This window comes from Gadus macrocephalus, chromosome 3 (genome assembly GCF_031168955.1).
Source record: "Gadus macrocephalus chromosome 3, ASM3116895v1".
Taxonomy (NCBI): Eukaryota; Metazoa; Chordata; class Actinopteri; order Gadiformes; family Gadidae; genus Gadus; species Gadus macrocephalus.
Window position 1 is genome coordinate 20,588,400 of NC_082384.1, and position 12,161 is coordinate 20,600,560.

General features: G+C 49.7%; 1 protein-coding gene across 2 annotated transcripts; it reads left to right on the plus strand.

Annotated features, from left to right (window-relative positions):
* The first annotated feature begins 246 nt into the window (after window positions 1–246).
* On the plus strand, window positions 247–11,065 carry strn (striatin, calmodulin binding protein). 2 transcript variants are annotated; one of them, XM_060047982.1, is made up of 18 exons: window positions 247–618; window positions 1,682–1,785; window positions 2,475–2,542; window positions 3,314–3,392; window positions 3,780–3,944; window positions 4,141–4,231; window positions 4,325–4,457; window positions 4,547–4,657; window positions 4,904–5,047; window positions 5,286–5,377; window positions 5,879–6,054; window positions 6,615–6,662; window positions 7,231–7,352; window positions 7,497–7,667; window positions 8,268–8,408; window positions 8,565–8,666; window positions 9,220–9,306; window positions 9,613–11,065. In XM_060047982.1, the coding sequence occupies exons 1-18, from the start codon at window positions 424–426 to the stop codon at window positions 9,780–9,782; spliced, it is 2,199 nt and encodes a 732-aa protein (XP_059903965.1). In that variant the 5' UTR covers window positions 247–423; the 3' UTR covers window positions 9,783–11,065. The 2 variants fall into 2 exon arrangements, with proteins under 2 accessions (XP_059903965.1, XP_059903966.1); XM_060047983.1 differs by having other exon boundaries at window positions 5,289–5,377.
* Window positions 11,066–12,161: the final 1,096 nt, after the last annotated feature.

Genomic DNA, 12,161 nt, shown 5'->3' on the forward strand with positions numbered 1-12,161 from the left:
GTTAACTTTATTTAGGCCTACCCTATATTATCGATCATATATATTTCTATATTTATTATATTTCAATATACACTTTCATTCACATATTTTGATACAAAATATACTAAAGGCCTACTTATGTAGGCCTCCTACTCTACAATAGGATGCAATAAATATCACTATAGTCACTCGCGCCCCGCTTTCCATCAGCACCGAGCGCTCGAGTCCAAAAGGCGTATTAATCAATGCGTCAACACCACGCGCATTAACCTCCGATTGGCGGATTTCCGTGTCTGACAGGCAAAAGGACCAATAGGCTTGTGATATCCCGCCAATGCGCTTGTTGGTCTGACGTCACCGACACATCCAGCTGCTGTGGCGCCGCGGGTCTGCCAGCGGAGAGACGCGCTACCTTTACCCTGGTGGCGGACCGCTTGGCCCGGCATGGACGAGCAGGCTGGCCCAGGGGTGTTCCTCAGTAGCTGTGGTAAGGTGCCCCAGCAGGATGAGGCAGCGGTCGGAGGAGAGGCGGCCCGGGCCCGCTACAACGTTCCGGAGATATTACGGTACATGCAACACGAGTGGGCGCGCTTCGAGCTCGAGAGGGCGCGATGGGACGTGGAACGCGCTGAACTGCAGGTAAGAGTAGGATATCGAGCGGTAGGATATCGAGCGGTAGTTTCTGTCTAGCCAAGGCCACGCACAGTGTGAATGCGCACGCAAACATACACATGCGCGCGCACACACGCACACGCACAAAAACACATACGACATGCATAAACACACACATTCGCACAAACACGCATACGCACAAACACACACACACACACACACACACACACACAAATACACTGTAATCTGGAATATAAACTCTTCTGTATAATCAAGCAAAACATTACCGCACATAACTTCATTGTTCCCATCTCTCATCCACCCTCTCCCTTTTACTGTCTCACTCTTTTTGACACTTAATTCTCTCTCCCTTAGTATCTCTCTCTTTCACCCTATTATCTCTTTTACTGTCAAATTGTCTCAATTGTCACTTTTTCACTCAATCTTACTGTCACTCTTTCTCACTCTGTTCTCTCTCTCATACTATCTCACTCTTCTCCCACTATATTCTCTCTCTCTTCCTTACTATCTGTCTCTCACTATTTTATCTCTCTTAATATCTCACCCTCACTCTTCTCTCTCTGTTACTGTCTCACTCTGTCTCAACATCTCACTATATTCTCTCTTTCACCCTATTTTCTCTTTCTCTTACTATGTGTCTCATTCTCGTAAGAGCTTACCCTACCTATCTTATTGGCTCTCTCCTCCAGCAAGGTTATAACTTCCTGTAAGGCGGGACTTGATGACGCCTTACAGGCCCCTCAACCAATCAGGATTAACCTGCAGGAAGAGATGGAGCCTCTAAAATATGTGTGTGTGTGTGTGTCTGTGTTTTTGTTATGTGTGTGTATTTGACTGTTTTCGTTATGTGTGCGTGTGTGTGTGTGTGTGTCTGTCTCTGTGTGTGTGTTTTGTTATGTCTGTCTGTCTGTCTGTCTGTCTGTCTGTCTGTCTGTCTGTCTGTCTGTCTGTGTGTGTGTGTGTGTGTGTGTGACTCTGTGTCTCTGTGTGTGTGAGTGTGTGTGTGTGTGTGTGTGTGTGTGTGTGTGTGTGTGTGTGTGTGTGTGTGTGTGTGTGTGTGTGTGTGTAGACCCAGGTCTCCCTCCTCCAGGGAGAGAGGAGGGGGCAGCAGAACCTGAGGAGAGACATGCTGAGGAGGATCAAGATGCTGGAATACACACTGAGCAGGGAGAGGTACACACACACACACACACACACACACACACACACACACACACACACACACACACACACACACACACACACACACACACACACACATAGACTGTTTCTAATCCTGTGAATTTGTCAAATTAAATGTGCGGGTATGATTTATGAATGTTACTCTTCCTCCTATTATGATGTGTCGCTCCCTTATGGTTTAGCGTTCACATTGGCCCTGGATAATCACTGAATTGTTAGCAGATTATCTTGTAAGGCTAAGGGGCTGATGGTAATAAACCCTGCGATTAGCAACACATGTGAGGCGTTGTTAGCTAAACGCTAACTGCCCACACACTCTCCTCCTCCTCTCCTCCCTTCCTCCCCTCATTTCCTCCTCTCCTCCCTTCCACTCTTCCTCTCCTCCTCCCCTCCTCCTCCTCTCCTCCTCCTCCCCTCCCCTCCTCCTCCCCTCGTCTCCTCGTCTCCTCCTCCCCACCTCCTCTCCTCTTCCCCTCCTCCCCTTGTCTCCTCCTCCCCTTGTCTCCTCCTCCCCTCCTCTCCCCCTCCCCTCCTCTCCTCCCCTCCTCCTCCTCTCCTCCCCTCCTCCTCCCCTCCTCCTCCCCTCCTCTCCTCCTCTCCTCCTCTCCTCCTCCTCCCCTCCTCCTCTCCTCCTCCTCTCCTCCTCCTCTCCTCCTCCTCCTCTCCTCCTCTCTACCCAGGACCCAGCACCAGGGCCTGGGCCCCGGACCCCTGCAGTGCCATGTCAGGACCCCCACTTATGATTCAGGTCATTACATTCTCCTGCTCCAATTGAAGCTCTTTTCCAATAATAGTTTCCATCTTATCTTTAGAGTGTCTAATATATTGTCTCCATATATAGAGAGAGAATTTATACGGAGACCCTTTATGTATTTGATTCTCTATATTCAAGGCTCTATGTATCAGATGGTGATATTTGATTTGCTCTTCACGAGATGCTTTTTATCATACATTACATATTTGATGGCCTATATATTAGATTTTCTTATTATTAAATGCTTTATATATATTAGATGCTCAATAATTTAGATGCTGTTATATAGTCATTCTTAGAGGCGTTATATATTAGAGGCTCTCTATATAAGATGCTCTTATATAACATACTCTTGATTAGAGGGTCTATGTATAACTATATTAAAAGCTCTATATATTAGAGGCTCTTTATATGAGATTCTCAATCATATCGGCTCTATATATTAAAGGCCCTATTTTAGAGGCTATTTATATATGCAATGCTCGGGTTTAGAGATTCTATATATGAGATGCTGTATTTTAGAAGCTCTATATATGAGATGCTCTATATTAGAGTCTCTATAATGCTGTATTTTAGAGACCCTTTATTTGAGATGCTCTATATTAGAAGCTCTATATATGAGATGCTCTCTATTAGAGAGTCCTTTATATGAGACGCTCTATTTTAGAGACTCCATTATATGAGACGCTCTATTTTAGAGACTCTTTATATGAGACGCTCTATTTTAGAGACTCCATTATATGAGACGCTTTATTTCTCTTTCAGATGAAGAAGAACCTCCCCCCTCCCCTCCCACCACCGCCCATCAGCTGAACTGGAGTCAGGGAAGAGAGCTGCTCACCCAGTGAGTCCCCCAACACACACACACACACACACACACACACACACACACACACACACACACACACACACACACACACACACACACACACACACACACACACACACACACACACACACACACACACGTACACACCCACACCCACACAGTAAATGGACGATTGTTTGGAGTCGTCCTGGCTTCAGACTGGTACAGAGAGACCGCCCCTCTCCCCCCCCCCCCCCTCCCTCTCTCTCTGCAGACAGTGTAAGACAGAGCGTTAGGGGATCAGATCCTGCTGGAGGTAAGCCGACAGTAAGAGACCGTAGAGGTCAATAACCTACATGACCCTCCTCTCCCACCCCTCTCCTCTCTCCCCCTACCTCCCCCTCCCTCCCCCTCTCTCATCAGATACCTGCAGGAGGTGGGCTGCACTGGGGTCCTCCAGGAGGTGGGGTCCCAGAGACTGAGAGACCTGCTGGGTCTGGGTCCTCCAGACCCGGACCACAGAGTCCTGCCGGGCCTGGGTCCTCCAGACCAGGTCCTCAGAGAGAAACACCACCCGGATATGATCAGGTCTGCGTGTTTGTGTGTATGTGTGTATGTGTGTGTGTGTAGTAAAGTGCGTGTGTGTGTGTATGTATGTTTTTGAAAAAGTGTGTGGTGTGTGTGTGTGTGTGTGTGTTTAAAAATGTTTGCGTGTATGAAAAACTGTGTGTGTGTGTGTGTATTAAAATGTGTGTGTTTGTGTGTGTGTTGGTTTGGTGTGTAGCATGGCGGACATCATAGCGGTCCTGGAGGAGAGTGTCAGCGACGAAGACGAGGAGGAAGAACAAACAAAACTCACCTCAGAGCTGGACTCTGTAAGACACACACACACACACACACACAGACACAGACACACACACACGCATCCATATTAGCACACACACATTTACATGGCTGTGTCTTTCCAGAGGTCTTCCACCCCGACCTCCACGACCTCTGACCTCAGTGATGACGCGGACATGGAGGGGGCTCTGAGAGAGTTTGACTTCCTGAACCGACCAGCTGCGCTGGGCGGGTCTGTAGAGGACGCCAGCCAATGGGGTGAGTTGGATCAGGAGAATTTTTAACAACAATCGTAATGATCCTGGGTTGTGATTGGGTCTCTAACTCTCAATCTCTTTGGCCTGTAGTGGACGAGGGGCGTGGCCCAGGGGGCGGGGCGTGGCAGGTGGACCAGCGAATCATCAGCCAGCTGAAAGAAGAATACAGGAAAGAACGCAGGGGGAGGAAAGGAATGAACAGTAAGCAACACTACTACCTCTCTCTCTCTCTCTCTCTCTCTCTCTCTCTCTCTCTCTCTCTCTCTCTCTCTCTCTCTCTCTCTCTCTCTCTCTCTCTCTCTCTCTCTCTCTCTCTCTCTCTCTCTCTCTCTCTCTCTCTCTCTCTCTCTCTCTCTCTCTCTCTCTCTCTTCTTCTCCCTCCCTCTCCGGCCAGCTGTTACTATGGTAACCGTTGTAACAGCTGTACTGTGCCCCCCCCCCCTGCAGGGCCGAACCGCTCCAAGCTGCAGGACATGCTGGCGCACCTGGTCGACCCGGATGACGGGGTGCTCCCACCCAGCTCCACCCCCCCGCTCCCTGACCTCGGACCCCCTGGGGTCCCGGAGCTGGAAGACACACACCCCGGAGAAGGTTCGGGAGTGTGCGTGTGCTTAAATGCCTGTGTGTGTAAATGTCTAAATGTGTGTGTGCTAATATGTTATGTTAATAATGGATGTGTGATTGTTTGTTAATGTGTGTGTGCTAATATGTGTGTTTGTGTTTCTGTTAATACGTGAGTGTGGGTATGTGTGTGAGCGTTAATATATGTGTGTGTCGTGTTTGTGTGTTGGTGTGTGTGTGTTAATATGTGTGTTTGTGTGTGTGTCAGTAGGGTTGGTCCTGGGTGGGTCCAGCGAGGTCCTAGCCTTTGACCAGGGGCTGGCGGATTTGACCAACGAGGCCCTTAGCCCCACCTACCAGGTGAGACGATCACATGACACCACACCCCGATCACAGGACATCACCTCATTCTGAGCGGCCTGCAGGGTCCAGCCAGGGGCCACATGGGGGCAGCAGAGAGCCTGCTACTGGGTCTGCTCCATCAAAAGAAGTGCAAGCATTTGCATGCAACCACCTCAAAATACTGACATTGCTCTAGTGTCTAGTGTCAAAAAAACGAAAGCACTGCGCTGGTCTACACTCGGCCAATTAGCCAATCGTCAGCCAATCATCAGCCAATCATCAGCCAATCATCAGCCAATCATCAGCCAATCATTAGCCAATCATCAGCCAATCATTAGCCAATCATCAGCCAATCATCAGCCAATCATTAGCCAATCATCAGCCAATCATATCTCGGTGCAGCCCCCTCGAGGGCCACATGTCTCTGAGTAGCGATGTGGATCTTCATGGATCTTTGCGCACACACGTGTGATTTAGCCTTGAAGATGACCCATGCGTTGACCTTTGACCCCCCCCCAGACGGCCCCAAGCGGAGAGACGCTGCTGAAGACCTGGAAGCACAAGGTCACCCTCAGGGGTCACCTGGACGCCCTCCACGGCCTGACCTTTCACCCCGTGGAGCCCCTGCTGCTCAGCGCTGCGGCCGACCACACCCTCAAACTCTGGAACCTCCACAAGACCACGCCCACCAAGAAGTACGCACACACACACACACACACACACACACACACACACACACACACACACACACACACACACACACACACACACACACACACACACACAAGAACAGGCCCACCGAGAAGTACACACACACACACGCACACACACACGCACACACACACACACACACACACACACACACACAAGAACAGGCCCACCGAGAAGTACACACACACACACACACGCACACACACACACACACAAGACCACGCCCACCGAGAAGTACACACACACACACACACACACACACACACACACAAGACCACGCCCACCGAGAAGTACACACACACACACACACACACACACACACACACACACACACACACAAGACCATACCCACCAAGCAGTACACACACACACACACACACACACACACCCAACCACACCCAGCAAGAAATACACACAGACACACAAACACACTCAAGACCACGCCCACCTAGAACCTGTTAGACCCCCGAGCCTGATCCTGAAGGAGAGTCTGTGACAGAACCCAGACCGTATAATGACGTGAACTCTTCTGTCTGGACCCCAGGTGTGCTGCCCTGGACCTGGAACCAATCTACACCTTCAGGGCCCACAGGTGAGCCCTGAACCCTGACAGACCAGTAGAACCAGACCAGTAAAACCAGACCATTAGAACACTTACCTACCAGACCAGTGGATCCCTTACCTAACAGACCAGTGGATCCCTAACCTACCAGACCAGTAGAACCCTACCAGACCATTAGAACTCTAACAGACTAGTAGAACCCTAACAGACCAGTAGAACCAGACCAGTAAAACCCTAAAGGACAATTATAATCCTGACAGACCAGTAGAAAAAGACCAGCAGAACCCTAAAAGACTATTATAACCCTGACAGACCAGTAGAACCAGACCAGTAGAACCTTAACAAATAAGTAGAACCCTAAAAGACCAGTAGAATCCCGACAGATAAGTCGAACCCTAACAGACCATAAGAACCCTGACAGACTAGTATAACCATAACAGACCAGTAGAACCAAACCAGCAGAACAAGACCAGTGGAACCAGACTGTTAGAACCCAAACAGAGCGGTAGAACCAGACCAGTGGAACCAGACCAGTGGAACCAGACTGTTAGAACCCAAACAGAGCGGTGTAACCAGACCCGTTGCTGTGCGTTCCCAGCGGAGCGGTGCTGAGTGTCACCATGAGCTCGACAGGAGAGCAGATCTTCAGCGGGGGGGTGGACGGTACCATCCACAGCTGGAACACCCCCAGCCTCAACACGGACCCCTACGACCCATATGGTATGCTCCGGGACTACCCCGAGCCCCCCTGGCTCAGAAGGACCCTGACCGCTCGCTGCAGTGATCTGAAAGTCTGTTGCATGTCCTAGTACAACTTCAATGGATAGCCACGCATAAAGTGTTGACACATGTTTCCTGCTGCAGAGCCCTCCGTCCACCAGGGGGCACTGTGTGGTCACTCTGACGCCGTCTGGGGTCTGGTGTACTGTGCCCCCCACCGCCGGCTGCTGTCGTGCTCTGCTGACGGGACGCTCCGCCTGTGGGACGCCTCCGCCACCTCCAGCCCCGCCCTCGCCACCTTCAACCAGAGGGGAGGTGAGGTCGTAGTGGCACCCATGGTGCCACCCTGGCCTTATGAACCACTGTGCTGTTACATCACCGTTGTCTTATGACATATTCTGACAGAAGGGTCTTGATGCTGGCACCAGGCGTCACACCAGGTGTTGTGTCACCAGGTGTGATGTGACCAGGTATGGTGCGACCAGGTGTGGTGCAACCAGGTGTGGTGCCACCAGGTGTGGTGTGATGCGACCAGGTATGGTGCCACCAGGTGTGGTGCGACCAGGTGTGAAGCCACCAGGTGTGGTGCGACCAGGTGTGGTGCCACCAGGTGTGGTGCCACCAGGTGTGAAGCCACCAGGTGTGGTGCGACCAGGTGTGGTGCGACCAGGTGTGATGCCACCAGGTGTGAAGCCACCAGGTGTGGTGCGACCAGGTGTGGTGTGACCAGGTGTGGTGTGACCAGGTGTGGGGCCAACAGGTGTGAAGCCACCAGGTGTGGCAACACCAGGTGCAGTGCCACCAGGTGTGGTGATCCCGAGTGATTTGTCACTAGGTGTGCTTTACACCTGGGGTGGTAACACCAGGTGTGTCACCACACCAGGTGTGGTAACAGCAGGTGTGTCTGTGTCTCAGAGCTGGGCGTCCCTAGCTCCTTGGATGTGGTGGGCAGTGAGCCGGACCACATGGTGACCTCGTTCAGCACCGGACACATCGGACTCTTCAACCTGGAGACCCAGCAGCTGGTACTGAAGATGGACTCACACGCTACCTCAGGTAACCTCTTGTTCAGGTAACCTAGTGTTCAGGTAACTTAATCTAAACCAGAAACACTCCCTGATGATTGGTTTTCGGGATGTACGTTGTAATCCTATACAAATGTTTTTCATTTTGTCTTCGAATTAAGTGACTGACTAACGTTTTGTGCTGCAGACACCCCCTGCAGAATCAACAGAGTGCTGAGTCACCCTACTGTACCCATCACCATCACTGCCCAGGAAGACAGACACATCCAGTTCTTTGACAATAACACAGGTACCCTCTCACCAGCCTTTACCAGATGCACCTCAAACACAGGTACACTCTGTCTCACCTGTCTTCACCAGGTGCACCTCAAACACAGGTACACTCTGTCTCACCTGTCTTTACCAGGTGCACCTCAAACACAGGTACACTCTGTCTCACCTGTCTTCACCAGGTGCACCTCAAACACAGGTACACTCTGTCTCACCTGTCTTCACCAGGTGCACCTCAAACACAGGTACACTCTGTCTCACCTGTGTTCACCAGGTGCACCTCAAACACAGGTACTCTGTCTCACCTGTCTTCACCAGGTGCACCTCAAACACAGGTACACTCTGTCTCACCTGTCTTCACCAGGTGCACCTCAAACACAGGTACACTCTGTCTCACCTGTCTTCACCAGGTGCACCTCAAACACAGGTACACTCTGTCTCACCTGTCTTCACCAGGTGCACCTCAAACACAGGTACACTCTGTCTCACCTGTCTTCACCAGGTGCACCTCAAACACAGGTATACTCTCACCTGTCTGCTCAATGTGATTAACTGTGCTCTGGATCTTGAAGGTAAAGTGATCCACTCCATGTTGGCTCACCTGGACGCTGTTACCTGTTTGGCTGTTGACCCCAATGGACTTTACCTGCTGTCTGGGAGTAAGAAAACACACACACACACACACACACACACACACACACACACACTGTATGTGTATATGGAGATTACAATTCATTGATTTATTCATAAGGTTAGGACCTCAGCTGCCATTTCATGTCCATATGATGTATTTTGTGAGGACAATTATCATCATTAAAATTTTAGGAAGGTTGCATATTAATGCATTAGTCATTAAAGGCCCGCCCCCCCGGAGATACAAATGTTACACTGAATATGGATTAGTTCTGCCGAAATGGCCCCTAGCGCCCATGTTGTATTAGCAGTGTGTGCGGTTTGTCCTGCAGGCCACGACTGCTCGGTCCGCCTCTGGACCATGGAGACCCGGACCTGTCTGCAGGAGTTCAGTGCGCACCGCAAGAAGTTCCACGAGTCCATCCACGCTGTGGCCTTCCACCCCACCCAGTGCTACATTGCCAGCGCCGGGGCCGACGCCCTGGCCAAGGTGTTCGTATGACCTCTGACCCATCCTATGACCTCCGACCCCGACCCCATCGTTGGACCTCAACCACGCCGAAGTATCATGACGTTTGACCCCGGAACTGACCCTCCAAGTCGGGTCAACCACACTGGCTCTGGCCCAGGTTTCTGAACATGGACTGCTTCTTGGTTCTGGTCTAGTGTCCTGGAAATGGCCTGATTCTAGGTTGTGGTCTAAGGTTCTAGGCATGGACTGGTTCTAGAGGATGAAGCTGTGGTCTGGGACCCATCAGGGGCTGAAAACAAGGAGGTAGAAACCTGGACCAGAGGATTTGATCCCTCCAACACTCATGGATAACAGTGATCAGGTGTCGATCAAAGACATTAGCTTGTGTTGTTTAATGGGTTATTTGCCTAGCAGTGCGTTACAAGTATTTCTCAGTATTTATAAGTAGTCTTTGGATGTGCAGGGTTTGGGTCTAATACTTCCTGGGACTCCCCGGTGAACAAGGGGTCAAATCCCTCTAGACGAATGATGGTGCCCGGATGAATAAATGAATGATCACCTCCACTAACCCCCTCTATAACTCACCCCCAAGCCCTCCACTAACCCCCTCTATAGCTCACCCCCCTCCTCAACTCACCCCAACACCTCCACTAACGCCCTCTAACACTAACCCCCAACACATCCAGTTATCCCTGACACCATCACTCACCCCCCTGCGGTAGCCAATCACATAGCAGGGACTGCATTGAATCACAGCTCCAACTTCCTGTGTGTGGATGCAGCTGTACTCCGCTAACCTTCGCTAGCTCACTGTGCCAGTGTTGACACCTGCCCATATTACACTCCTGTTGCTTAAGCTAACTCACTGTGCCAGTGTTGACACCAGCCCATAACACAACTCCTTGTTTCTTTAGATAATTAATGACATGGTGCCTTCTCCCCAGAAGGAAGATAACTATAATAAATTTCATTTGTAATGCTGTAATTCAGACCTCACACACGTTAATACTCAAGAAAGAACGTCCAACTACCTGTCTATTTTACACAAATTCAGCAAATTGTATTTTTATTTGATCAAACTTAAGTGTTTTAGTTTAGATACTTGTGATATAGAATTAAGCAGTATTGCCTCGTAAACATATGGTCTCGTTTTGGCTATTTTGTTTTATTTATATGAAGTACATGTGATTGGATTAACTGGTAACTGATTTTGTTTATACTGGCTCTGGATAACATGTCAATATTATAATGGTGATATACAAGCATCCATCTACCTGTGAGCTTGACATTAAACTTTGTATTCCAGGCCTCAATTTACTGCCTAAAGGCATCTTTAACTTGAACTCAAAGCTCAGTGGAAAAATGAGTAGACATGCTAAGAACGACTAACCCAAAACAAAGAAGGTACCGATTCGAAGAGACAATGATGCAAACAAGGAGAGGAATGTTCAACCAATGAGGGGAAAGCAACAAAGGCCTTAACGTTGAGTGAGATTCAAACCCCTGACATTGGAAGACAGTAGAAACACAACGGTCAATAGTTCAACACAGACATGTATTCATTTATTCTTATTATTCAGACAGGAGGACAGCAGATTTACTTCATGAAACCAAGTTCATACTCTTTACCGACGCCACGGTATGATCGCATCCTACGTCGACCTTGTTTTTGTCCTGGAGAGTTCTGTGTGGGGTAAGGACTCTGTAGATCAGTTTCTGTCCTGCAGGTTTCTGCGAGGTTAGGTCTCTGTAGACCTAGTTGTGTCCTGCAGAGTGGAGTCAGACCTCTGTATACCTGGTTCTGGTCAGTCCTGGGTGCTCTTGTTCTTCAGGGCCATCTCAGAGCGCACAGTGTGCTTCATGGATTTCTGTAGGAGCCATGTGACAAGGTGGACCCCCACGAACGCCCCCCCCGCCGCCCACATCCAGTTCCTCCGCAGCCAGCTTTGGGGCTTCATCTCCCCCCTCTCCCGTTCTCCTCGCTCAAAACCCTCCCCCACCAAGCGACAAGTTTCTGTGGACAGGAAGGGGGACAGGAAGGGATGGGGCTTTAATGAGAATATGAATAAATAGTGACTCTATAATAAATATAACTAATCTTTTTATCTTTTGTTATTTATCAAATTGTGGGTTATTACCGGTACCATCACGACGACAGAACTTGCTATCGGAAGTTAGTGTTTCTACCACCATGCTAGCATGCCATCATCATTTATACTTCACGAGTCATAGATAATTGCCTCGGTAAACTAGTATGAAATGAAACCATTGTAATAATAATAATCTTACCTGTCGGGTGTTCAGCTACTGGCGGTTCTAGAAGAGACGGACCGTACGACTGCCGGCTCGGGCACTTCCAGCTCCCGGTTCTGATGTAGAAGTGGATTCCCTTTCAGACTGTACCATCCC

Coding starts and splice junctions, on each gene's coding strand:
- strn (XM_060047982.1), top strand. CDS start 424: ATGGACGAGCAGGCTGGCCCAGGGGTGTTCCTCAGTAGCTGTGGTAAG. Junction 3,393..3,779: donor GGAAGAGAGCTGCTCACCCA/GTGAGTCCCCCA, acceptor CTCTCTCATCAG/ATACCTGCAGGAGGTGGGCT. Junction 4,658..4,903: donor GGGGAGGAAAGGAATGAACA/GTAAGCAACACT, acceptor CCCCCCCTGCAG/GGCCGAACCGCTCCAAGCTG.